Source organism: Eptesicus fuscus, chromosome 11 (genome assembly GCF_027574615.1).
Source record: "Eptesicus fuscus isolate TK198812 chromosome 11, DD_ASM_mEF_20220401, whole genome shotgun sequence".
Taxonomy (NCBI): domain Eukaryota; kingdom Metazoa; phylum Chordata; class Mammalia; order Chiroptera; family Vespertilionidae; genus Eptesicus; species Eptesicus fuscus.
In genome coordinates, this window is record NC_072483.1 from 49,312,416 (window position 1) to 49,340,298 (window position 27,883).

The window sequence follows — 27,883 nt, forward strand, 5'->3', positions numbered from 1 at the left end:
TGCTCTGCTTCTAAGCAGGATTATGGAGTCGTTGGTTGTTTTTTAACACCAAAATGTTGCTTGGTTTGATTCAGCAAGGGATTTCAGTTCCGTTTTACAGGTTGATCTTACAACTCACGGTCTCTCTCTCCTTTTCCTCTTCTAGGGATTCCTGACAAGGAGAATGTGAGTAGCTACTCTCTCTGCCTAGCTTCTAAAAACTGTCAAAAGGTAAAAAATAATCATGGTAACCTCACCAGCAAAGAGAGCTCTTTATTCACATTCAACAGAGCAATAAATATTGTTCTAATCTTATTCTGGCATCTTTGGTGGGTCACTCTGAAGTATAAAGGGGAGAAGGTCGATTGCTATGACATGGTCATTACATGTCCTTGGCATTAAGGAGTCTGAACAAAGGTCATTTCAGGGGCAAACAGTCCAAGTGCTTAACATTTTCTTTTTCCCATGATGCATGCATAGCGGTAGATCATCAGTTTAACAGCCTAAAGAAAATGTGTTGTTTTTCCTTAGTAGGAATACAAAATTTGAAATTCAGGGTCAGAGGAGGAATGTGCCTAATTGGATCCAAGTACATTAAAGTCATTATTTCTCTTTGGAAGTAGAAAAATAATTAATTGCTGTAGTTGTTTATGGAAACAGGTAGAAGGTTTAGGACAAACCTTTCCTAAGAAACAGTACCAAGTGTGCGTTCTAAGGATGGTAGTGATGTAGTGGCATCGTCTTTACATGTAAATAATCAATAATGATGTTGACTATATTAACTGGAATCTGGATTTAGACAACAACATGGAAGGGTTCCTGATGGAAGCATGTAGTGATTCACCGGCTGTGGTGCTCGGTGGCTCTCAGATGGGTCATCTTGCCATTGTGTTCCTTGACTGCTGTACCCAAGTGGCAATGCTACAGAATTGTCACCCTGTTCTTTCCCTCCTTTCAGTCCTATGTCTACGGGCTAAGGCAAGGTCTTAATTAAATTCCGATGATTTCTGTGTTCCTTTTCAGAGATCTGACAATAGCTTTCTTTAGCTCTCCCTCTTTTTATAATCTTGGTTGTAAAGGGCTGGGTGGGAACTCTGGCCCACTGCTGTACCGCTACAGATTTGGGTTCAAGACCAAGCAGTGTTACTTCAAATTTCACACCAAAATTTTACGTGGCTTGTTCAGCAAAGGGTTTTAGTTCCTCCCTGTGAGGCCCCGTGCAAGCTGCTTGACTTCTCTAAACATCATTGCCTCATCTTCAAAACGTGGATGTTAGTCCTGACCACCCTAAAAGGCCATTAGGAATATTGAATGAGATAGTCTGTGGGAAGCATAGAGATATTACAGTAGAACTCAGTAAATGTTAGGACTATTATTATAATTATTCGTTTCCTAAGCTCCTCTCATTTTCTAGCTATCCTTCCTTCTCTGAAAATGTCCTAGCTTTTATAAAGTAACTGTCTTTTTGCCTTTATGGCTCTCCTTAAAATACCTTTCTTCCATGAGCCTTTCCATTGATCATTTGCTATTTAAAAAATAGCTTTAGACATAGACAACAGTATGGTGATGACTAGAGGGGAAGGGGGGTGGGGGAGGTAGGAGAGGTATGGGGGATAAATGGTGATGGAAGGAGACTTGACTTGGGGTGGTGAACACACAATACAATATACAGATGATGTGTTATAGAATTGTACATCTGAAACCTGTATCATTTTATTAACCAGTGTCACCCCAATAAATTGAATTTTTAAAAAATCTGTGTGTGTTGGGTAAAGCTCTAGACAACCAGGCTCCCGGGAGTCTAAAGCCGTAGCCTTCAGAGCCCAAAGTAACATACTAATTCTGCCACCATTTTGGACCCGGATGTCCCGAAGCACCCGTAACAAAAAACACACAGGTCCTTCGCCAAATAAAGATGATAAAAGGGCCTGCTGCTTCCTCACCCAGGGACCTTCAGTGATGAGGAGAGCGTACAGAATGGCCAGACCCCAGGAAGTCTAAGATGTTCTAAGCTTCCAAAGGAAGCTCTGTCTCTCTGAGGCCCCAGGTGACCTTTCGTTGGGACCTCCCTGCAGTGGGAGGACAGGCACAAGGTTCTAAGCAGAAAGCCTACCAGTGGTCACCATGTAGCTCACTTTGGGACAAAATAGGGATTTGAAGTTTGCGGGAAGTTTGGTACAGTGATTTAGGGGCTGGCCAGGCGGTCTCCCCTGCGTTAGTTGTGGTGTCTGCCTAATTGCATTTGTTTGGGCCATTCTGTGTCAAATCCTCTGGCAAATGGACAAGCACACGTTTTCTCTCTCAGCAAATAGAGTGGATGTCATGTCACCTTGTGCTCTTAGGAAACCTCTCCAGTGCCTTCGGTCAGAGTAAAGCAAATGAGATGAAAGACATTGGTGAGCAGAGTTGAAGCTCCTAGAAAGATAAAAAGAAGCTTAAGATCCTTAAAGTGGTGCTAATTGAAGTTTCTCCTTTGGAAGAGACAAGTTGTGTTGTGATGGTTTCTTTAATCCTTTACGTTCTTTAACTACATGCTGGGCAATATTATGTTCCCTTTATGTTTCTAAATAGCAATAACATGCCTGTGACTGAAATAAAAGCACGTAGACTATTGTTTCAGTGTCCAAACAGAGTCTTTGTGGAAAGAATATATTCTCCTTTCCAGCTTCTACTCTCGATTTTGTTAATCACCATGTTTAACTTTTAATCAAGTATGTAGATGTCAGGAAGTGGTGTTTTTACCTGCCTTGCCAGCTATATTTTCTTTCCAGACCCAGGCTTACCTTGCATAAAAAGAACTTTCTCTTCATAAATTGCACTTTCGTAGAAACAAATGGGCTGGCAGTTAACTTGAAAGAGTATTTCGTTAACTACTTACTGTAATTGATAGGGATTTTTAACTTTAGGTACCATAGGATACTGGAACCTATAAAATAACTGATGAAAATGTTAGAAAAATGACCACTGACCCAATAAGGCAAGAAAGACTATTTCGGTAAGGGTGTAATTGTTTGTGGCTGTTAGGTTTATAAAGAAATTCTTCTCTTTGATTTAAGTTGTATTTTTTTTTTCTGTCTTCTATATGTGCCATACCTGACTGACCATGTTTAACACAGAAGCTAAAAAAAAAAAAAATAACACATAAAAGAAAGCTTTATAGTTGAATATTACTGTTGTCCTTTGAAGGAATGAGCTTGCCTATAATTTCTTGCTACTTATGTAGATTTTGCTGCTTACTGTGCTATATATCCTTCTGAGAGACCACTGCTGTGGAGTTTTGTAGTCTTAGAAGTTTATAGTTTTCTTCCTAAGTGTGCAAGAAGCTGGAAAATAGACTCAGGAAGAAATTACAAAATAATCCCATTTCTTGACTTATAACATCTTAGTTTCCAAAAAGGTCATTTGAGATCTTCATTTTTAAGGCAGGTGTGGTATTGATAGTGTTGCTAGCAAGTTTCTTGCTAAGTATGGAAGCATACTTTCCCAGCAAAGAACACTACCAATGCAGAGATCAAAGGTTTCCAAAGCGCTGGAAGAACTGACACTAGCTATTAATAATGAGCCAGTTTGGGGGGGGGATCTTATAAAACTATTTGTATGTCTAATTTTAAAAAGATGACTTAAGTCCGGCCACAGTAGCTCAGTGGTTGAGCATCGACTTATGAGCCAGGAGGTCACGGTTTGATTCCTGGTCAGGGCACATGCCCAGGTTGTGGGCTGGATCCCCAGTGGGGGACATGCAGGAGGCAGCTGACCAATGATTCTCTCTCATCGTTGATGTTTCTCCCTCTCCCTTTCCCTTCCTCTCTGAAATATATCAATAATAATAATAATAATAATAATAATAATAATAAAAAGATGACAAAGTTTGTCAAATGCTTTAAAATAGTGGGTCATTTATATGAAGAACAATTTTCAGAAATTATTATAAAGACAAGGTTTTAAATATCAGATAGGGAATAATCTACACAGTTTTTGAAAATTCTCATTGAGGAGAGGGTAATAATAAGCAAGTAACTATTAGGGTTAAAAGGTTAGGAATTTTAGGAGATTTTAGGAACTATAATAACATTCATCTCTATTGTTGCTCTTTTTCAAGGTTAGAGAAAACAAATTGGAATATTTCCCACCAATTAAATGACAACATCTTATTTTGCCATTATAAACTGGCTATGGTTCTGGGCCAGATGAAGAAGAAAGGAAGGCATGGTTGCTGATACAAACTAAAGTGTAAAAAACGTAGATAATCCCATAAAACCCCTTTAGCACACCTACGGGAATCAAAACCAACAGTTTTCTACAGAAACAAAGGTTTTTAAAATCTTGCTTTAAAACATGACTGGTCCATGTTTGGAGCTTATCCGAGTGTCATGGCCAGAGTTTGAGGGCTTACCCAGCAGCCGTTCTCTCTGTTCCTGGGTGAGAATAGTTTCCCCAGTGCTGACCCCACCCTGAGACAACACACATGTCACGTGGGCTGAGGGTGCAAAGCTCCACACAGGAGAGCAAACCAACCAAATGCTGGGGCCTTAGAAAATCCTGAGCCTGCTCGTTTTGGTTTTGAAGGGCAAATTGCTTATCGCCCGGTGAAGATTAGATCTAGGGTGTTGCTGACCCCGTTCTGCGTGATGTCTGGTGTGTAAACACGCATTTCTCCAGCTGGCGGAAGGAATGCGTCGCTCAGTGAGCCAGGACTTGCTTTGCCCAGCCTGGAGCACACCAGTGACGATGTCGAAGGTGCCACGGACAGCTTCAGCTCTCTGAAGACATGTTTGTTTTTGTGTTTGTGAGTTATGCGTTTTGCGGGGCAGAATGCCCTTGTGAATTTCTTTCTGCTTTTTATTCCATCTGTTCCTCTACTCTGTGTAAAAGCTGGCCGTGCTGTCTGTCTCCCTCTCTAGCTTCTGCAGTGGTTTATTGATGGAATTTTTAAGGTAATGCGCAGGCAGTTGTCCTTCAGCTAAGTGGTAAATAGTAAGTGCAGGTAACACTCTAAAAATCTGACCTTGTGTTGTCAATTAAAACATGTGTTTGTTGCCTCTAAATGTTCTCAGCCGTGTTCATGGGACCTACTTGTCGTGAGTTTCCTTGGCAAAGGGGCACCTATTGGGGTATTTTGGGGTGCTGCCTTGTTAGCATATTTTAGAATTATGTTTATAATATTATGGATTGCATTTGGTGATTGTTTTAATGCTCCAGTTTTGGTTCTTCTACATTAAAAAATTTTTTTAGGACATAGAACTTTTTTTTTAATCCTCACCTGAGGAGTGAGAATATTTTTTCCATTGATTTTTAGAGAGAGCAGAAGGGGAGAGAGAGAGAGAAATATTGATGTGAGAGAGACACGTCAATTGGTTGCCTCCCACATGCCCCCAAATGGGAGTGGGGATTGAATTTACAATCCAGACATGTACCCTTAACCGGAATCAAACCTGAGACCCTCTGGTCTGCAGGCCTATGCTCTGATCACTGAGCCCGCCAGCCAGGACAGGAAATAGAACCTTTAAATGTTGCTACCAGGCTGATGGGTTTTTTGGGTTGTCACTGATGGTTTTCTAGGGCTCCTTTGAATATATTCTCTCAATTGTTTCTGTAATTAGAATTTGCCTTGGCCAGATGTCCCAGAGAGGACCTGGGTAGCATTTAATAGTTAAGCACCATCATCAGAAAAGAAATGAGATTCCCACCCTCTCTAGCCAACAACTTCTCTGGCTCTCACTTTAAAACATAGCATGGCCTTCAGGTGAGCCTGCTCAGTAGCAGCTCACTGCTGAGAATTAGTTCCACTGTCAGTGGGGACAAGGAACCTAATCTCATGTTGATAATAATGTGCTCCACTGCTGATTCCAAAGTTATGGGAGAGGGAATTGTTGTCCGCAGAAATATTTCATCCTGTGCTGCAGGCAATTATGTTCATCACCAGTAACTTGGGGTTGCTAGTGTATTATCTCAACTGATTGTGGGGATAAAATGCATAGTATCTTTTATGTTTGATGAATTCAAAGCTTCATTGTTCTTGTTTTGAGAAATTGAAACCAAATTATTTGCAAAGTATGTCTTATGTGTAGGAGAGATAAATGTAGTGTTCTCAGATTGGATAAATTAATCTAGTGATTGCATGTCATTTAGGATTTGAATTCTTTTCTAGTAACAATTCTGTGTCAGACCGACTCCCCTGAGTCCAGAGATATTAAAATATTCTATAGTCATTCTCTTTACCTTGAGGTAAAATTGCATTGAAGCGAGATAGGTGATAGATACACATATACATGCACATACACACATATACAGACACATACATATGTTTGATTGTATAGATATGTATTTATCTATTTTCATTCTTAAAATTTTCTGAAACAAAATTTGTAAAGCCACCTTTAGTAATATGATCTGGCGTTCTTATTGCCAGTTTTTATAAATGTTTAAGTTCTCTTCACTTTAACTTAATTTTATTTTCTATTTTCCTTCAAAGGATGATTCAGAAATAGCCATAGAATATGCCATCTATTTGCTCAAAAACCTTTCATTTATCATGTGTATTGACCGATCCCAGGCCCATGTCAGGCTCCAAAAATAAAATACGGTTCCTTCACGGAGTTGCAGTGAGCAGTTGCAGATGGAGGCAGACATGTGAACACAAAAGTACCGTGAAGGGTCGTGGGCATGTGTGGGCAGAGAGTGTGGCATGAGGTGTGGCCTTAGGAGCTCTCCGGGCTTGAGTTGAAGTCCAGCTCTGCTACTTACTACCCATGTGAAGGTAGACAAGTTAGTTAACCTCCTTAGTCCTCTGTTTCCTCATCTCCAGGAGGATTAATGGGATGAAGCATGCCAAGTGCTTAGCCAGTGCTGCAACCCACAGTACACTCTCAGGAGACACATGGGGCGGGGGTGGGAGTGGGGGAGGAAGGGGTCTTCTTTTTTAAAATGGCAGATCTGGATGGCGGATGCCTTAGGAGCCTGTTGTTCACTCTGATACCAGCTCCTTTTCTGCTATAATTTGCTCAGTCAGTGCTCCCTTATTTCTGCTGTCCTCCTTTGTGTCCTTTCTTTTCCCTTCTCTTGAATGACTCACCCAGCAAAGATTTCCATTGAATCTTGCCCTCTTTTACCTTTTCCATTTGTCAAGGTCATTTTAAACTTCATTCCAGTTCTTCTAAGTGCCAGCCACTCCCACCCACCCAGTTGGGAATCATTGTCAAATTTAATGAGAATGCTTTTGATTCCATAGTCAAGGCATTAATCAGCAGCTTACATCTAGCAACATTCATCAGATGACCTAACCTTGTGGAACTTAATTTGTTTGTACTAATTTATTTGTATACATGATAAAATTACCCCTTCCAGATATGAAGAAACACACACAACAACACTTAGGAAAACATGAGAATACTGGATAAAAAACAAGTATAAGTCATTAAAGTCACTTTTGTCATGCTTTTCACTCACTTATAATTTGGGGGAAAAGGAAGACAGTCATTTTCTTTCTATTTCAGGAGGCATTGGTATGACTGAGTTCAATGCTCATTCATTTGTATAGTCCCTGTCCCCAGAAATGCGTAAGTTTTTGTTGCTGACACTTAATAGCCAGCAGCATTGTACAAGTCACTTATCTCCATAAGTTTCAGTTTCCTCATCAATAAAATGGTGATCTCTGAACTACTACAATAAAAGGATTGTTTGGGATATCAATGACAGTAAAGCATGAGGGAAATCCCAAAACTTGACACTGCTCTCAGAAAAAACAACACTATATTAAGTTCCCTGGAGCTTAATGCTAAATGAGATCACACCCTTGTCTGTAGCCTCAGCCCAAGGACAGTGTTCTGGCCTGAGGGATCATGGAGGTTGGCCAGTGGGTTCTGGTTTCTATGGAGATTGGGGCTGGGAAGCTTTATAAAGGTGCCCTTGCATCCTGTTAGGACTTGGTCCAGTTCTAAGTTCTGGAAACAACTTAGGATGCCAAATGGCAAGTCATTCATCTTAATGTCCTTTTAAGTTGGCTCAGCCAGGAGAATGAAAAATTCCCAAATCACACCAAGTGCTTACTTGGTGTTGTAATATGATAACCCGATCCCAAACAAAGTGAGGAAACCACACCCAAAGTTGACTACAAGGATGGACGAGGATAGAGAGTCAGAACAGGAACTCCAAGATAAGCTGGGGAAGGTGCCTGGATTGTGTGGGACACAGCAGAGAATCATGGATGTTATCACAGCAGTCTGCCCTGGGCCTTCTAGCTTTAGGGTATGTGAGGTTTTTTAATACTATTATGTTTACCCAATCCTCTCAGTGTTAAAGCATTGCAATGTACACTGTCTAGTAAAGGAATTTGTAATATAAATGCAAAAGTGGCTGTATCATTCAACAAGGTATTCTTTTAAATGAAACAGGTAATGGGCCCTCCCTCACCTACCCCCCAACCTCCTATCTCCCCAGCTTTATATTTTATGTTTTTTCTTCCTCTCTCTTTGGTGTGTGGTATATTTAGAAAAACACTTGGGCTCCCTCTGGTGGCCATTCCAATATTTTTGCATGTCTAACCTGAAAGCCGAAGCTTCAGTTACCTGACAGACAATTTTTGGATAAAAGTGGAAGTGTTAATAGTAAATGTTATTTTCCTTTGTAAGATACCTGATAATTGGAAATATCCAAATTGGATAAAATATCCAATTCATTCATTCATTCATCTTCCATCTAATATGCTGTTGATACTTGGCTTTCCTAAATAAAGGGGTATTTAATCTGCAAGTCCATAGAAAGATATTTAATTCCAATCCTGTAGGTTAAATAGATTTTCTCAAGCAGAGATTCTATGAATAATCAAGTTTTTATAGAATGCTTCCTGTGTATTAAATCAGAGTTAGGCATGGTGGGAAACAATTTGTTACTTACCATTTAAAAAATATGTGAAAATGGTCTTTTTTAATGGTTGACAGTGTTGTATTATTTCTTTTTTATTCTTTAAGTCAAATCAAAGTCCCATTCTATTTTCCCCAGAGGATTTTATCCTATTAAGTTATTATTTTTCTAGGCCAGATTACTTTTTAATTGTGTCAATGTATTAGTCAATATACAGGCTCAACTGCAATAACATAGACCTAAATATAAAAATCTCTTAAATTAGATAAAATATAATTTGCCTTCATGCTAATTGTCCAGATGTGAGTGGTCCAGGGTTAATATGGCACCCCATGTAGTAATGTATTTTTATGATTGAAAGTCTCTTCTTGATTACCTTATTCTTATGGTATATTTGCATGTATCAAAAATAAAAATAAAAGATATATAAATTTAAATCTTAGCATTTAAAAAATGTTTATGACTGTAATTTCTATTAAATTTTTTCTTCTGGATTGAGTTATGACAGGCTATGAAAATAAAGTATGGTACCTTCAGGGAGTTGCAGTGAGCAGATGGAGGCAGACATGTAAACACAAAAGTACCGTGAAGGGTCATGGGCACGGGTGGGCAGAGAGTGTGGCATGAGGTGTGGCAGTTAGCTGTAGTACACAGTTGTCAAAACAAAGTAAATATTTTATAGGTTTTTATAAGTAATTAGTTAATGTTAAAGTAAATTATTATTGAAAATGCATCGCTGAGTAACTTGGGTGCTTTTTAAAAATGAATTTATCGATGCAACAGGGGTTTGACATTAATTCTATTCCCCTTTTTGGTTTTTAGATAAGTAAATACTGGGAAAACCTGTCTATTTAAGTAAGCAAATGGGAATGGAAATAGTCTTAAATAGCAAAGTCACTAAGTTCTTTGACACCTAGGCAGCTAGTGCGGTACTTCATGGAGAGGTAGAGGCGGTGGTAGAGTCCCAGTGGAGATGATGGGAAGAGTTGCATTCTAGATGGATTTTGAAAATGGAGTTCGTAGGATTTTCTGGTGGATTAAATGTGAGGAGAGAAAAAAAGAAGGGAGTCACGGAGAACTTCAGGGCCTGACCACAGAGAACTTTGGGGCCTGACCACATGGAAGGATGCAGCTGCCAACAGCTACGCAAGGGAAAGCTGAGGATAAAGTGAGTTTGGAGACCTAGTTTGGAGGTCATTGTACTAGACAGAATCCAAGAATGAGGTGTTATTAGGCTTTTGTCTGTTCGTCCTCCTTGGTCCTGTCAATAGTTAATGAGAATAAACATTTGTGAGAGTGATAATGAGGTTCGATGTTGGGTATTTGAGTAGTATGTGCCTGGGGCATGAATGAAATTAGAATGTGTCTGAAAGAAATAAAAATGAGACAACAATCAGTAAGAATTGTATTAGGTTTGTCACTTCTCTCTATTATATTTTGTAATTTTTAAGAGAATTTATGTTTGTAATTAAACTCTATGTGTCACTGTCAATGTCACCTTCTGAATTAATAAAAGGTTGATGTATGGAATATTTTAAGTGCAAATAGGAAATGAATCAAGCTAACAAAGTGCTGCTTAATAGACATCCTCAGGGACCCAATTTAATGAATAGGTAGAGGGATATTATTTGTAACTTATCCCACAAATTATTTCTGTATGACTCAGTGATTTTAAAGGGGATGGCCTACTTGAAACAGTTTGTTTTCTTAATTAGTTTAATCATTCTCTATAGTTTCTAATACTACTAAATGGGTTAATAACCCCTTTTTCTTAAATAAATTAATTTTTCTAACCTAGCCATTAATGTTCAATTAATAAAGTTTGAAGGAGTGAAGTAATTCCATAATAGGAGGGAAAATTATCATTTTATTTAATTCTTTTTAAATCAACTAACATTTATTAAGGACCTATTATGTACCATGCAGGCACATACCTTGGCTCTAGAGATACAAAGTCCAATAAAACTAATTCAAAGAGCAAACAACCTAATAGCTTAAACAGCCCAGGAGAGAGATAGGTAAATGGATAATTATATCAGAATATGGTACTGAGAGAAATTAGACTCAAGTGCTGAAATACCTCACACATTGTAAGAGCCACATCACTTGAACGCAAAGGATTTCTGAAAAAAGAATGTTTCAGTTATCCACACACACCCCAGCATTCTCCCTCTTCACAAGAATGCAGTTATTGTATAACTTCAGACTATGTAGATTACAGGTGGCAGAAATGCGTATCAAGCCACCACAAAAGCAAACAAGGGAGTAAGTTGGGGATCACAGCCCCAGCCCAGAGGAAGAACAGGTATGGAGCTGGCCTTCAGTTTACAGAAGCCAAGGGCTCTACTTATTTCTACTTCTCCCCAAGCCTGGAAACGTGGCCACCAACAGTTTCTAGTTCTTCCATGGCAGCTACAGTTAGAAAATCTTGAGGAAGAATACTGACGGGTCTCGTGTGGGTCATGTCGTCCCTTCACCCCCAACTCTGAGCCAGGGTGGGCTCAGCTCTGAAAATGGAGAGAAGGTCTGTGCCCAGAAAAATGGGGACCAGAAAATAGTAGCTGTTTACTACGCTTCCCCAGTGAGGCACATTCGGCTGACTACTGAAAAGTCACCCCCTTCCTTTGGTGTACTCAGATAGCATCATAATGCAATCAATATCTCATTTGGGGTTAGTCTTCACCCCTTGTTTATCAAGATGTAGTTCAGCAGCACTCATGAGAATAATGTTGACATCACATTTTGCAATAGCTTTGATTGCAGTATGCATTGTGCTTTAGAAATTCCATGCATTCTATTCCATCAGAATCACAATTTCCTTTTCACTGTCTTCTTAACATGTATGATGTGGAAATTAACAAGATTTGATCTTGTTAAGTCTGGGTTCTGAACCAGATAAGCAATTCTGTTTTTCCTAGATATAGGAATTCTTCTTTTTTACCTATTTGATTTTAAGTCTGTAAACTCTATGAGCCAAATATACATTCAGATGAGTCATTGAAGCTTACATTGTGTGCCGAAAAGGAAATGTGTATGCCAAGAGTGTAAAATGAAGTCTAGCAAGACAGTGGATTTTTTAAACAATGGCTATATTTTCCTGGTTATAAATATAGTAGAGCTTATATTGAATATTTGGAAACATAAAACTATCTTAAACAACTACCATATATGCCACCACCCAGAACTCTGTATATTTTACATGTTTAATATTTAGAACCAAATTTAGTTTACAATATATATATTTTTCCCATAAGCTGATTTTTTCAATTATGTTTGAAAAAGACTATTTTATTATTTAATATTGTCTCAACCATTTGGGAGAATGAATTTCCTCTGCATTGATTTTTTTTTCAAACAGCAATATGGATCTTGTAAAAGTTAGTTTTCTCACCATCCCCTCCCCATTTTCAGAATTATTTTTTATTACATTTCTGTTCTTCCTTCATTTTTGACATTCTGAGTTTTTCCCTGGTATTAGTCCCCTTATGTGTGAAAAACTTCCTTTAGAAATTCTTCTAAAACAGGTCTGCTGGCCACCAATTTTCCTTTATCTGGGAATGTCTTTCTTTTCTCTTTTAACCTTCATTCCTAATGGATATTTTCTCTGGATAGAGAATTATGGGTTGAGAGTTTTAATCCTTCAGCATTTTTCATGAACCAATATTGGTACATTATCATTAAAGTCCATTGTTTATTCAGATTTCCTTTCTTTTTACCTGGTGTCCTTTTTCTGGTCCAGGAGGGATATCACTTTACATCTTGTGGCCCTGTCACCTTAGGCTCTTGTAGGTTTCTCAGACTTTCCTCACTGATGCCTGACATATTTGAGGGATAACAATCAGATATTTAGGAGGATGTCCCTCATTTGGGATTTGGCTGATTTTTTTTTTCATTAGACTCAGATTATGGGTTTTGGGGGAAAAACCCACAAAGGTAATGCACCATTTTCATCACATCATATCAAGAATACATATTATCAATACAACGTAGCATTGTTGATGTTGACCTTGATGACCTGGTTAAGGTCGTATTTGCCAGGTTTTCCCACTGTGAAGTCCCTCTCCCCCATGGCTCTTTCCATGCTGAACTCTGGAAGGAAGTCACCATGCACTGTGGACACTTTTGTGTTATGCTCCACCTCCTTGATAGTGAATCTACATAAATTATTTAGAATCCTTCTACATGAGAGATTTGTCTCTTCTGTCACATTTATTTATTCAGTCATTTATATCAGGGTGGACTCACGCACTTTTAATTTATACTTTGGGTTGTAATCCAGTACTACTGTATTTATTTTGTTGCTCAAATTGTTCCATCTTTGGCCATTGGGCGCCCTTTCATTTGGCTCCTGTGTTCTTTGGCATACTCCCATTGTTGTATTTTGGACATGTTCTTACTTTCTGAGACAACCAGATGTGTGTATATTCTCTGTCCCCATCTTAGCCACAGCCATTTTGCCAAGAGTCTTCGGTTTCGTTCATTGAAGAATGGTATTAGAAACTAAGATCCAGGTGGCAGGTGTGCTTGTTTCTATTGGGATGTTCTTGCTTCTAAGCCCTTTCAGCGGGGAGAGCAAGGAAATACATACTGTTTAAGGGGACATCTTGGCTAGAATAATTTATGTGGTGATGGATTAGAGTTAGAAAAATCAGTATGAACTAAATATAGATACAGATGGGTATATAAACAAATATGTATAGGTACAGTATACTAACTTGAGCATATACGTACCTGTACATATTTGTTTATACACCCATCTGTATCTATAGTTAGTTCATACTGATTTTTCTAACTCTCTTCCATCACCACATAAATTATTCTAGCCAAGATGTCCCCTTAAACAGTAGTCTCCCCCACTGTTTCAGTTTCTGTGGTCTCAGTTACCCTCAGTCAACAGAAGTCCGAAAATAGTAAATGGAAATTTCTGGAAATAAACACTTCCTGAGTTTTAAATTATGCACCATTCTGAGTAGTGTGATAAAATCTTGCTCTATTCCACTCTGTCCCTCCCAGGATGTGAATCCTCCCTTTGTCCAGCGTATCCACACTGTATACGCTCCCCGCCCATTAGTCACCTAGTAGCCCTCTCAGTTATCAGATGGACTGTCCCTTATCACAGTGCCTGTGTTAAGTAACCCGTATTTTACTTAATAATGCCACATTCTGCCCTGGCCGGTTTTGCTCAGTGGATAGAGGATCAGCCTGGGAACTGAGGGGTCCCAGGTTTGATTCTGGTCAAGGGCACATGCCCGGGTTGTGGGCTCGATCCCCAGTGGGGGGCTTGCAGGAGGCAGCCGATCAATTATTCTCTCTCATCATTGATGTTTCTATCTCTCTCTCCCTCTTCCTTCCTCTCTGAAATTAATAAGAATATATTTTAAAAAATAATGCCACATTCACTTAACCTTTATTGTAGTATATTGTTAAAATTGTTCTATTTTATTATTAGTTACTAGAGGCCCGTTGCACGAAGATTCGTGCAATAGGCCTTCCTTCCCCTGGCTGCCGGCACCAGTTTTCCTCCAGCACCCGGGACCCAGCCTTTGCTCTGGCCGCTGCCTTTCGTCTGTAACTTTAAACATGAGTTGTAGAGTTTCCACAACATGTAACATGAAATGTGTGTCACTTATTTTGAATTTAATACATTACCTAAAAGTATTTGTGAGAATTTCTGAGACTTTGATGGATTCAACTTATATCTTCAGAAACCTATATGTGGCTGTAGAAAATGGCTTTTCACTTTCTCGAGAGTCAAATCATCGGGCTTCTTAAGCATAATAGCTGCGAAGCACGTGATTGTATTGTATTTACAATGGAATATATGAATAAATAAAATACATTGATGTTTTGTTAATATTTATTATGATCTACTTGAAAAAGTTATGTTTGCCAGGTATAGCAACTATTTAAATGAAATAGCTGTAAACATTTAATTAGATACCAACTTTAATACTCTTTTTGTTTTAATTTTTCATGTATTTGTATTCCTTTGAGGGCGTTATTAGTGTTTAAGCAATGGATACTTGACATTTGCAATCAGTATTCTACATTTTCCCCAGGATTACTAAATGAATGAATATGTTAAAAATGCCAGGCAGTCACCGAGGCTCACTCTCTCTCCACGGGTTCTACTCCTGAATGCCACCCTCTGTGGAGGTTGGTGGTGGCAAGGATTTTGCACACACCCAGACTGCTGCCCGCTGGGCCGTGTGTCAGGATCACATATGACTGGGTGCCATTCAGATGCTAAGTTTCAAAATCCCAAGGTCTCCTTTTTTCTATGTATAATGGAGGGTTAGTAAATATTTTCTTTTTTTTTTGTTTTTTGATAAGGAGATTAAGTACATTTCTCGTTCTAACATAGGTTTTTTTTCTTTTAACTTTTCATTAAAGCTTAGCATATGCATGTAAAAATGTACACTTGTCATTTAGGTAAATACATTCTCACAAACACAGGCATGTAAACTGCACCCAAATCAAAAAACAGAACATCACCACCACCCCAGAAAGAAACTTGTGTTTTCTTCTAGCCACTCCCCCAACTAAGGTTAATCTGTTTTTATACTTTAGATAAATGAAATCACGTGGCACATACCGTCTACCCAGCTTCTTTCATTAAATATTATATTTGTGAAGTTTATCTCATTCTGTTATGGAAATATATCGTAATATATTGTCCATTCTGTTGTTGATGGGCCATTAAGAATAGTTGTGTTCGGAGCATTCTTTTGGTGAATATATGCACATATTTCTGTTGGGCTTTTATATAGTGGGTTTGTTCTGTAGTTAGGAATACACATGTTCATATGTAGGATCTGTGTATGGACTTCTATAAATTTCAATTAACCCCTGAAATTATAAGCAGAATTTTGGATATACATATGTATATGCATCTTGAGGGTGCCATCACTTGTATGAATTCTCAAAACTGCCCCCCCAAAATTCAGAAATACTTAGCAAAACAGTGAAAAGTCAAAACTTACCTTGTGTCTATCATGAGAAAATAAGAGAAAGTCAAGATGATGGAGAGAGATGGTTTCACACCTCTGAGACCATCTGTTTTTAAGAACTTTGTTGATCTAAAGGAAATGCAAGTGTCAGCTTTAAGTTAATGTTTCTCCCTTTCAACCTTAAAATACCATATTACAGATATGAACTGAAGAGAAATTTATCTCTAGGAAGGAAGAAACAAAAGTAAAGTAGTCCATAAATTATTTGCTAACATCCAATAAACTGAGTCTTTCCATATCTAACCATAAAGAGCAAAACTGAAATTTCAGAAATGAGAAGAGGAGAAATTCTTTCCATTCTTTTTATACCACGGCCAGGTAAAAACCTCCCCAGAGATTTCTCCATGTACTAGTCAAGTAAATATTTAATGAATAATCCCTAGGTACAAAGCACCACGGGGATTCCGAGATAACAAGAACACAATTTTTTTATTTTATTTTAAGGAGCTCATGTTGTACTTAGAGAAACAGGTAAACAGCTGTGACACAAGCAGTGAAATATTTGCAGTAATGGAAATTCAGGAAATGCAGAAAGACTGGAAGTTCAGCTCAGGACACAATTGATGTATGTAGAAAACATTCTATAGCTCCCTCAGAATAAGAAATTCAGGACTCATGGACCTAGAGATGTGAAACTATATCTCTCCATCATCTTGACTTTCTCTTATTTTCTCATGATAGATGCAAGGTAAGTTATGAGTTTTCACTGTTTTGCCTTTACCTGATCACTAATCTCCCCAAATGGTTCTTTAAATTGTTTCATCTGATGCATTAATTATGAATCTTTAAAGCACCAAGGATGAGAAAAATCATTTGTCGTGGGCTGATTTAAAAATATATATATATATATATACACATTCTTATTGATTTCAGAGAGGAAGGGAGGAGAGAGAGATAGAAACATGAGAATCATTGATTGGCTGCCTCCTGCATGTCCCCAACTGGGTATCGAGCCGAAACCTGGGCATGTGCTCTGGCATGTTCTCTGACTGGGAAATAGAACTGTGACCTCCTGATTCAGAGGTCAACACTCAACCACTGACCCACACCGGCCAGGCTATGGGCTGATTTTTTTTAAAGGAGTTTCTGTAGTTTCTCAGATTGTGTGAGAGGGTGTGTTCCTAATTGGGCCAATCTTGTTTTAAGTATTTTGTAGCCCAAACCCAGCATTGTAACCCAAATTTAGCATCATTTACCAGAATAATCCCCTTTGAATTCTAATAAATTAACTTTAGCACATTACAGAGGGTATTCTTAAATGTCCATAGAATAAGTTTATATTTATATATTTTTTATTCAAACTAGAATTACAGAACATGGCAACTCATACTACATGTTTTTATTTACAGTATATTATTACAAATGTGTTGTTATGTTACCAGGTCTGTGATTCATTTTGAGTTATTGTTTGTGAATGGTGTAAGGTCTGTGTCCAGGTTCATTTTTTTGAATGTGGATATATCTAGTTGTTCCAGTGCCAATTGTTGAAAAGATTGTCTTTTCTCCATTCTATTGTCATTGCTCCTTTGTCAAAGATCAATTTGTGGGGGTCATTTATGTAGGTCTATTTCTGGGCTCTCTATTATGTTTCCATTTGTCTGTTTTTCTGCCAACACCACACTGTCTTGATTACTGTAGCTTTATAGTAAGTCTTGAAGTGGAATAACATCAGTCCCCCAACTTCATTCTTCTCCTTCAATATTGTGTTAATTCTGGGTCTTTTGCCTCGTTATATGAATTTTAGAATCAATTCGTTAATATCTATAAAATAACTTGCTAGGTCCAGTTTCTAACTTCTAGCTTTGTTGGAATAGAATCTCTGAAAAGACTGGGCTGGTGGTTCCAGCACTTGATACAGGGATGTGGGCTGCCTTCTTCCACTCCCACCCTTTCTGCCCTTCCTTCTCTGTTGCTGGTCCATTGAGGAAGGAGAGGGACGGAAGACATTTCTTTTTTAGAGTTCTAGTCTCTGTGCTTATTTTACCCAATATGTTCTTGCATATTGTCTACTTTTTCATTAGTATTATTAATGGACTATGGTCCCATAATTAACATACTAATCATAGCTCACTTAAATTTTCTGTCTGACAATTCCAAACTCTCTGTCACATCTGAGTCTGGCTCTGATATTTATTTAGTCTCTTCAGACTTTGCTTTTCCTTGCCTTTAGCATGCCTTGTAATTTTTGGTTACAAGCCCGACTCAATGTTTTGGGCAAGAGGAATGGAAAGTAGACTTTTAGTGAGGTTTTGTTTGTTAATATGGCTAGGGTTTGAGCTGAGCTTAATGTTCGTTATAGTCATAGATGCTAGAGGCTTCTAGTGTCCTTGGTTTTGTCTCCTGGGTTTAGTTTGGGCTTCCCTAAGAACTCCTCCCTAGATAAAGCCTACATTTTTTTCTGTCAATTTTATTTTGTATTGGTTTCAGGGGTACAGCTTACTGGTTAGACAATTATATACTTTACATAGTGTTCCCCTTAAGATTTCCAGTATCCCAACTGGCACCATACATAGTTATTGCAATATTATTGACTATATTCCCTCTGCTTTACTTATATCCCCATGATTACTTTGTAACTTAGAGTCTGTATCTTGCAGCTCTTTCAGTTGTAATCCATGACTTTTCTACTGGCATGGTTGGGGCAAGGAGGGGAAAGGAAGTGTCTTATAATATTGACACTAAATTTCAGTCATTCACAATTATTTCTTAGCTTCTTTTTCTCTTTTAGTTGAGACAGGAAGGCTGGAGGGGACTAGAGTCAAAGAAATGCCTTTCCCTATGGGGGATAAGAATCTAGTAGAGTCTTTTCCCTTTGTTACAGAGAACACTCTGGTTGTATTTCACAATGCTTCCCCCTCCCCAACCCTACATCCCCACTCTCCCCTACCCCAGATCCATAAGATCTTTTTTGGCTCTTCATCAAGAAAGCCTGATGGAGTTCTAGGAGGTATGGGAATCCACCTAAGACTACCCTCCAGAAGTTTCTTACTCTCAAGCTACTCCACATTCAGTCTCTAGCAGTTCTTCAAAATTACCACTGTTAAAAGGTAAACTGAGGCATATTAAACATTTTAAGTTTATTTGAGCAAAAGTTGATTTGGATCAGACCCCAACCAGAAGTGGTTAGGAGTACTCTACCAACAGGTGCTCAGGGAGGTACTTTTATAGAGAAAAGGTGGAAGCAAAGCAAGGAAATTAACTGGCTGTAGCTTTAAGCCTAGTTGGCTGTGTGTGATTGGTTGTACTTAGGTTTTAATTTCATAACCTTGAGGCATTTATAGGCTTAGACTTTGGCTGCTTACATAAGCTGCCATGGCCTTACAGCCACATCAGTCTAATGAGTTCCTTGTTTAATTAATTTAACCCCATTTAAGTGTTCCTACCAGTCTGTGGTTTCTGTTCCAGGTAGCCAGATCTCAGTTGTTAACTCTCAGGATTCCCTTGACTCTCCACATTTTGGGGTGGCAGTTTCCTCTGGCCCAAGAGAAGTCATTATTTTCACGTTTTTTAGCTTTTTCATGTTGTAAGGATGGGAGTAACAACTTCTAATGTCTATATATGTGGAAGCTGAAATTGGAAATCTATATGCCAATTTTGAACTAGGAAAGACTTAAAAAATAAAAAAAGCTGCAGATAGAAGCCAAAGAAGTCTGTAGATGATTTTTCCATTATTTAATAAATGGAAAAACTTACAAAGTTTTTTCACAGTGATGGAATCTGTCTATGAGTCTGACTTGGTCATTCCTTTAATTTCATCTGGTCAACGAGAGAGTGATGACATTGATGATCATGAATTACAAGACTGAGGCATACTTTTCTAAGACCTTAGTTGTATTATTCCAAAATGTCAAAACAAGGGAATGTAATTTCTAAAAGTTAGGTTTTTCATTAAATAATTGAATGTTATCTCCCACTTCCTAGAGATTTTCTCACCTGAAATAAGAAAGAGAAAATTTGAAATCGGAATGTGGTTGCTTTTAGATTGCCTCACTAATTATTTAGCCCTTAGAAGTTTCACTTTCCCAGCAAGATCAAGAACTCATTTAGACCGAGCACTTTATCAAAGTCTTCTACTTTAGCCTAGCACATTGCTTTGCACACAATAGGCCTTCATTAAATATTTGAATTAAATTGGATGCGGACTTATATGACTTTTTATTGCACTGGGTTACCAGAGTTCTGCCATGAGCTTTGTGTCCCAATCTAGCTTGTTATTCTAATCACTTGGCTTAAAATGTTGTGCATTGCAAAAGGCTTCAGTGAGCAAGTACTTGAGTAAAAAGAATTACCTGCTTTCAAAAGGACCTGCATATGGTTTTTCACGAAACCTATTACCTCATTATAATCTACTGGGGAATTATTGTGCATCTTGTAATGGAGGCTAAATTCATATTTTTCACCACCTGATTAGTATTTCTGAATTGGCTCTGGTGCCAAAAGGAATATTTTCCCTTACTGTTTCTCCTTTTCAGTAGTAACAGAAACATAATAAAAAGCAGTAGAATGCATCCGCTCTCCAGAAACAAACAAAAATCAATTACGGTCAATCCTGAGGGAAGTCTTCAGTGGAGAAAGCCAAGAAAAGCAGAGAGCTGAATACCTCTGCCTTTATCTGTTCTCCCTGCCTAGCTTTTTAGGATGATATTTTCATAGCCCAATTTGGATTCATTCATGCCTAGGTAAGAAGGGAGAATTTTTATTTTCAACACATGATTGATGTGTTGAAATGTATGAAATTTAATTGGGGAAGAGTCCGTTTCTCTTTAGGACCCAATTGTAATACGTATTTTCTGGCTGTAGGTCAGAACATAGAGCCACCCTAGGAAACAAACCAAAGAGGCATTAATGAAGGCTCACTCTGTGCTCGCTCCCTCTCCACCTTCCCTATCTGTAGCCCAACACAGGGAGTGCCTGGGGGGCATGGAATTGTGAGTGTTAGAGGGCTGAGAGCATCATAGGAACATTTTGATGTGATTGTGGAAGGCGGTGAGGACCGCATTTACCTGCACCGCCATCTTGACCCTCCTTCCCCTACTGCTGGAAATTTGTAAGATCAAGTCTGCCAAGTGACAACCTAGAAGGGTTTAAATGCTCTTTTCTCAATGGGTTTGAGTCAGACAGAACACACATTCTTCCAAAGTGGGGGCAAGTCATCTCTAGAAGAAGAGAGCAGGTGGGCTGGGGTCATGGTCCCTGGGATTCAGCTCCCAGTTGTTAGCAGGAAGCTCAGTCCCCATGTGCCTCTGCCCTTAGTTTTCTCAATAAGGAACGAGAGTAGTAATAAAATAAGGAGATGACACGTAGAAGGGCACATGGGCAGCCCAGATGAAGACAGGGCCTGCCACGGGAAATGTCTGGTCTTGCCTTTAGGGCTGCTTCCCTTGTCTTCCTTCTCATTCATATCACCAGGCTGCTTCTTTCCCTGTCTCGTTTAACCTAATCATTTATAAAATGAAACTCTTTTCCTCCTTCTCTAAAGCACAGCTAAGCTGAAATTCTCAAAAGAACTTTACTTGAAAGCCAAGAGAAACCAAAAAAAAAAAAAAAAAAGGAAATACAAAAGCAATAAAGCCACACTCATGACCGAGGAGTTCCTGAACAGGCATTAGCAGGTGGCTGTTTTCCAGGGACCTGGCCTACCTGTCACTAATGCCCTCTCTCTTACAACAGGTGGCTGCTGGGAACCAATAGAGTCCTTAGAACATAGGAGCTTGCCTACCTGAATATAGTGTCCCTTTTCAAAGACAAATTGTTATTCCCCCAAAATAAAACTTCCCCTGCTTTCACCCTGCATGTGTTCCTTGGAGGTTTTGTTTAAATAAAGGGACTGAGCCTTCTCAAAGCATCCATTCATTATGTTGCCCCGAAACTTAAAACCTTCCAGCCAGGGAAGTTTCTAAGAATGCCGCCTTTCAACAGATTAAATAGCCTCCTGGTCCTGGAATTGGAACTAGGATTATTTAGCTAAAAGACAACCTTGTGGACATTTTACCCTTTTAGAAGCTGCAAATCAAAGGAACAATTCTGGTTGAAGCCTGATGCTTCCCCCTGCTTTTGTAATACTTCCTTTTCAGGACTCCAAGGGACCAGAAAGGGAAATACCCATCAAAATAAACTAACCTAAGGACCACTTCTTAGCATTTTGTTAAAATAGAGCCACTTCTGTAGAAACAAACAAAAAAAGATGCAATTTTCAAATAATGTTTCATTGCACCTACTGGAGAATAAACATCCATCAGTAATCCTCAAGCGTAGGCATCTTCTCAATCTCCATCTCAGCCAGCCTCTCAAAGACTAGTGCCAAGGAAAGTAGCTTTTTATATAGGAAAGAAAAGATTGCCTCAGAAGTTAATCCCACATCCATCCACTCTCACGTATACCTGCATCTCTTTCCTTCAAGACAGGAAGAAGAAATAGGTTTCTACGACTATTTTCAGTCCTGAGGCTTCTACTACTACAGTATCCAGAGGCTTCTACTACTTGGATACATAACCAGGCACAGTCCTAGGCGTATAAACCCATCTGTGTAATGTAAAGATGCAGGAGGCATGAGTACTGGGAACTCACAGCTCAGAAACAATCATGTTTTAACTGCACACAGTTCCAGAGTCCTGGTGCCTGCTGGTCTGGCACTTTTGAATATTTTGTTGGGACTTGGCACCACAGAATTCTGTCTGTCTTCTTGGAGGAGGTGGTACAAACACAGGCACTCCATAAGCTCATGGCCCCTCTCCCATTGAAAGGTCTATCGTAAGGGAGCATGGGTTATTTTAGGGCAAAGTTGGTCTCTGTTTAAAGCTGCTATTGAATGGGACCAGGCTGACATTTTTTGTTCTATGCCGGTTGTAAACAGCATGCTGCTAAAATACTATAATATTGCTTGACACCTGCGCTCTAGTGATTTCAAGAGGGGAAAAAAAGTTTCCTGGATGTCAGCACGGTGATGAAAAACATTCAGTGAGATTTCAGTCATACTAAATAAATCTGTCTCATCTATTGTTTTCTTAAAGCTATAAGAATCTTTTCACTTTTTCCTTAATGCTATTATATTAAAAGCATCAGTGCACCTGAAATGTGTCATTGACAAAATGATAGACATGTGTTTATACATGTCTATTTGTATTAGATACCTAAAGTATTTAAAATTAATATTTATTTTCATTCCCCCCAATTATACTTATATAATCCCATATAAAATAAGGATTAGAGTGAAAACCTAACAATTTATTTTCAATGTAATGGCTTCTGTTTGCAAAATGTAGGGCTTTTAATGTGAAGTATAATAATCTCTGTATTAGTTTTCTGTGAGTGCGATAACAAATTGCTACAAGCTTATTGGCTTAAAACAACACAAATTAACAACCTTCCAGTGCTATAGTGTCTGAAATGGATCTCATGGAGCTAAAATCAAGTTGTCAGCAGGTCAGTTCCTTCGGAGGCTCTGCGGGGGGATCCATTTATTGTTTTGCCTTTTCCATCTTCTAGAGGTTGCCCTCATTCCTTGGCTCTTGGCCTCTTCCATCTGCAAAGCTAGCTGAATCGGGCCGAGGCCTACACCCTCTGCTATCGCTCTGGTTCTAACTCTTCTGCCTCCCGCCTCCACCTTTTAGGATCCCTATGGTAACATTGGACCCGCCTGAAAACACCAGGCTAATCTCCCACTTTGATCCTTAAGTTAATCACCTCTATAGAGTCCCTTTTGCCATCTAATATAATATGCTCACAAGCCCTGGGGATGCGGCCATGACATCTTTTGGGGGAACCATTATTTTGCCTACCGCAACCCATAAATAAACCTGCCAGCTTTTACCTTCTGGAAACGGCATAAACAGTGTGGCATTGATGTTTCTACCAGCACCTGTCACTGAATCTATCTTTCTCCTCCTTTTGGAAATGCCATTACGAGACATTTCACAGAAGTAGAGGGGATTTTAATAGAACTAGGGGACTCAGTGTGTGGCAAGTCAATTCTTCAGCTTTCTTCATCTGAAGAACATGGATAAGGATAGAAGCTTTATCTAGATCCTAGAGCTGTTGTGGCAGCCACAGAATCCTGAAAACTGTGCACTAGCCTTGAAAACGAAAGGGAAGGTACACGAGCTGCCCCAGTGGGGAACTTGAATGCATACAACCACCAAGAAGTATTATTTTATTTTAAAAATTAAGACTTTTTCCTAAAAATACAAATCACAGAAGAAGAATCTTTACTACATGACAGAGGATGGAATCACTCATTTCCATCCTAAGTCAATACTTGATCCCTGGCCCCTGAGATAGGTCATTTTGATCTGTATTTATGTTTCCCTTGCTTTGCTTTTGCCTCTGCTCTGATGTTTTTATGCTTTGAGTAGATATCAATTCCCCTCTCATTAAGCATACAAACATCTAATCATTCCTGTTTGTTTCCTTCATTTCTAATAAATTTATATTTAAATTTTGGCAAATTGAATGGTCTAATTTTGCCCTTTGAATGCCTGTGCATTCAAGTTCTGTAGGCAGATTTTAGCTCTTGTGTTTGTTTGTTTGTTTTTTATTCTATTTTGAGTTTTATAAAAATGGATGTTTCTATCCCCAACCCATAATTTTCTTTAGTGAACTTTTTGTTTAATTTTCTTTTGCTTTAACGTTTTATTTTTCAGACACCTCTCATTGAACCTCACGTTCCTCTTCGTCCTGCTAACACCATTACCAAGGTAATGGGACGTAGGTGGGTTGATGAGCCATCAGTAACCACTGGAGTGGTCCATATGTCAGAGCATCCCATCAGGAAACCTCAGATACATTCTGCAGAGATGATACATATTCACTGTGTCTTGGTTCTCAACATAAAGCAGTCATACACATGAACAATGTACATGTATGAATGAGTTGTATTTTTCAAGCCAGAGTCAGATTGGAAAGTGATTTAAGGATTTGTCTGGTTTGTTTTGCTCCTATAAACTCTCCTTCTTTCTCTCCCCCTCCTTCCACCTGACTAAAACCCAGGTCCCTTCAGAGAAGATCCTCAGGGCTGGAAAAATTTTACGAAACACCATTCTCTCTCGAGCACCTCACATGATAAGAGATAGAAAATATCACCTAAAGACATACAGGTATGTGCAGTAATTCCAAAGGCTGAGAGCCCCCCCTGGTTCATGTTTAGTGAAATGGAAACATGTTTTTCATGCATAGGCAGCATGTTTTATAATCCTCCCCGTTCTGGAAGATCTAAGTTGTTTTGGATCCCGCATAATTATTATTCTTTTAATTATTCTTAATATTCCCAGCAGTTACTTCTGAACTAATTTTCTTGGGCATTGGTTTAATTGTGATAAACAAAGAGAATAAAACGTTTGTATTTCTGTTTACTAGTATCTTTTAGGAAAACTATATTTAGATAAGATTCAACTAATATTTACTGAGCATTTATTTATGCGTGAAGCCCTGTACCAGGTCATGTTCTATACATTATCTCATTTTATCCTCACCTTAATGTGCTAGGTAGGTGTAAGACCATTTTTCAGGTGATAAAACTGAGGCTCCAAGAGATTAATTTTTCTTGTCCAAGTCATAAATCTAATGGGTGACAGAGTCAAGATTTAAACCAAGGTTGGTTCAGTGATCTGTTCATTCTATCTTTTACTCATTCCACAAGTTTATTAAGCACCTCCTGGCCACCAGGCACTATTGTGTTCCAAGCCCTACAGATACAGGAATGAAAAGTATATATACAATGTCCTTCACAGATTTTACTTAGAAAGCAAATATAGATTTTATTCCATTATGCATATAGTAGGCTATACAACACTGTCACAGCTGTAATCGTATAGAATTAAGGACTCATTGTAGCTGTCACTGGAATTAAAAAGTATTAAATACTAGAGCTGCATGATTTAGTGAAACCTTCTGGGCTGACTGAGCCATGGCGGGTCAAATAAGAACTTATGTCTAATCTTTTACTCTTGATTTTATCCGCTCAGTAAGGGTTTAGGACTTAGAATGGCCTGTATATGGCACACAAGCCTCCATACTCTCTGCCTGCATTCGTCATTCAGACTCACAGGCCTCTTACACCAGCCGGTCAGACTCACTTTCCCATTTAGCTGAGACATGACTTCAGAACCCATCAGACTTGATATGAGTCAAAACCCATTTGATTCACATGAACCAAATTCATAGGACACAGAGAAGAGCTAGAAAACACATTTTAAAGTCACCGTGAAGGGTATGTATCTTTCTAGTGACGATCAACTCTGATAAAAACCTGTGAAATTATACCTGGTGCACCCTATAGAAAACCTTTGATTATATGAGCCTCAAGATCCAGTCTCTTTCCCAGGGACAGAGATGGAAAAACATTGTAAATTCTTCCCTTGGATCACTTTTTCTCCACTCCACACACGAACACTCTTCTCCTTGCATTTGTCATAAATGTTTTATTTATTCATTCATTTACTTTTATTTTCAATTATAGTTTATGTTCAATATTATTTTTGTACAATAATAAAAGGTGTACAGCATAGTGGTTAGACAATCATCTCTTTTACAGTATTTCCCTTGATACTTCCAGTGCCCACCTGGCACCATACGTAGTTATTACATTATTGACTATATTCCCTGTGTTGTACTTTACAGCCCCATGACTGTTTTGTAACTACTCATCTGTAGTTCTCAATCCCTTCACCTTTTTCACCCAGGCCCCTAACCACCCTCCCCTCTGGCAACCATCAGTCTGTTTTCTGTTTTGTTTGTTCATTTATATTAGATCCCAATATGGTTACAAGACCAAAATGGATAGTTTATTACATTTAGAATTTTTGAAATGAGATGGGATTTGAGAAACGCTTTCGTCTTATCAGTAGCATGTTCCTCTTACTATACATTCCATCCCTTTAGACAGATTGTGCACGTAATCTGTCTTTAGACAGATTGTGCACGTAATCTGTCTTTAGACAGATTGTGCACGTAATCTGTCTTTTAATGTTGATATTTACCATTTTGGAGGACATTTGGAAGCCTCTCCTCCAATCCTGGAAGCTCACTCGTTGGGAGTCTGTGGTCCCCACACACTACTATAATTTTAAGGGAAGTAAAGGTTAAAAAGAAATTGTGATCATATGACCCAGAGAGAACTTAACCTCTTTCATTCATTAAGTGGATTTTAAGATCTCATATGGCTGAGGGACCTTTTTCTTTTTAAAATTTTGTGAGGTTTTCCCTTAATTTAAGATGTGATTCTGTTTTCCCAAGTGTTGACTTGTGTTAGGGAAATTCCATTAAAATATGTCATCTTTGGTGAAAAATAATGGAAACTAGAAGTCAGAAACTATAATTGCATCCTTGCTCCATAGTAGTAAGATTTTAAACCCCTGAAATATAGGTGTTATGTCTATTCCACACCCTGTGACATAAATTAATGATCTGTTGGTAATGACCCATGATGCAACTGAAAGCCAAAGGCATGATTTCTCTTTTCTGCAGCACAGTTTGAGTTCCTTGTCCCAGATCTTGTTTCCAGTTCCATCCTCACCCTCCCTCCTGCTCCTCACCTCATTATAGCCATTATGTCATTGCTGCAGTATTAGGGGGTTGATGTCTCCCCAGATGCAGTATCATCCCTAATGATCACTCTACTAGTGATCTGCTGTCAATTCTAAAGTGGGTAAGGGTCATTAACAGGAGGAAACCCGGTGACAGGTGGCACAGCTGGATGTCTTTGTTCTGCATTCTCATGGCGGGATTCAGGGCCAAGGTGATCTGGGATCATCTCAATTCCATGTGCTCTTTTTAGTAAAGGTAATCATTGAATTAAAAACCACAGGAGATTGATTTTTCTATACCTTTACAAGACTCTGCTCATTGCTGAATTCTCAAATTAGAAGAGGAATATTTTGACAGATCATCTGTTTGGTTCAGAATGAATAGTAACTAGGCTCCTCCTTGCCCATTGCAACTCCAGTGTATGGGTATAGCCTGTAATCACAGGAGTCCTGGACACCTAATGGCCTTCTCAGTACGTCCTCCTGGTGAAATATTGTAGGGTCAGACTTGAATCA

The 27,883-nt window shown here is 38.7% G+C and overlaps 1 protein-coding gene across 8 annotated transcripts in view; it reads left to right on the top strand.

The window, feature by feature from the left end:
• RAPGEF4 (Rap guanine nucleotide exchange factor 4) overlaps positions 1 to 27,883 on the top strand; it is a 114,552-nt gene that overhangs the window by 2,253 nt on the left and 84,416 nt on the right. For 5 of the 8 annotated variants that reach the window (XM_054723395.1, XM_054723391.1, XM_054723392.1 and 2 more), the window contains exons 2-4: positions 146 to 165; positions 24,488 to 24,541; positions 24,834 to 24,940. In XM_054723395.1, the coding sequence (XP_054579370.1) occupies positions 146 to 165; positions 24,488 to 24,541; positions 24,834 to 24,940 (181 nt within the window). The remainder of the gene's footprint in view (positions 1 to 145; positions 166 to 24,487; positions 24,542 to 24,833; positions 24,941 to 27,883) is intronic. The other 3 variants (XM_054723389.1, XM_054723394.1, XM_054723393.1) reach the window with 1 other exon arrangement.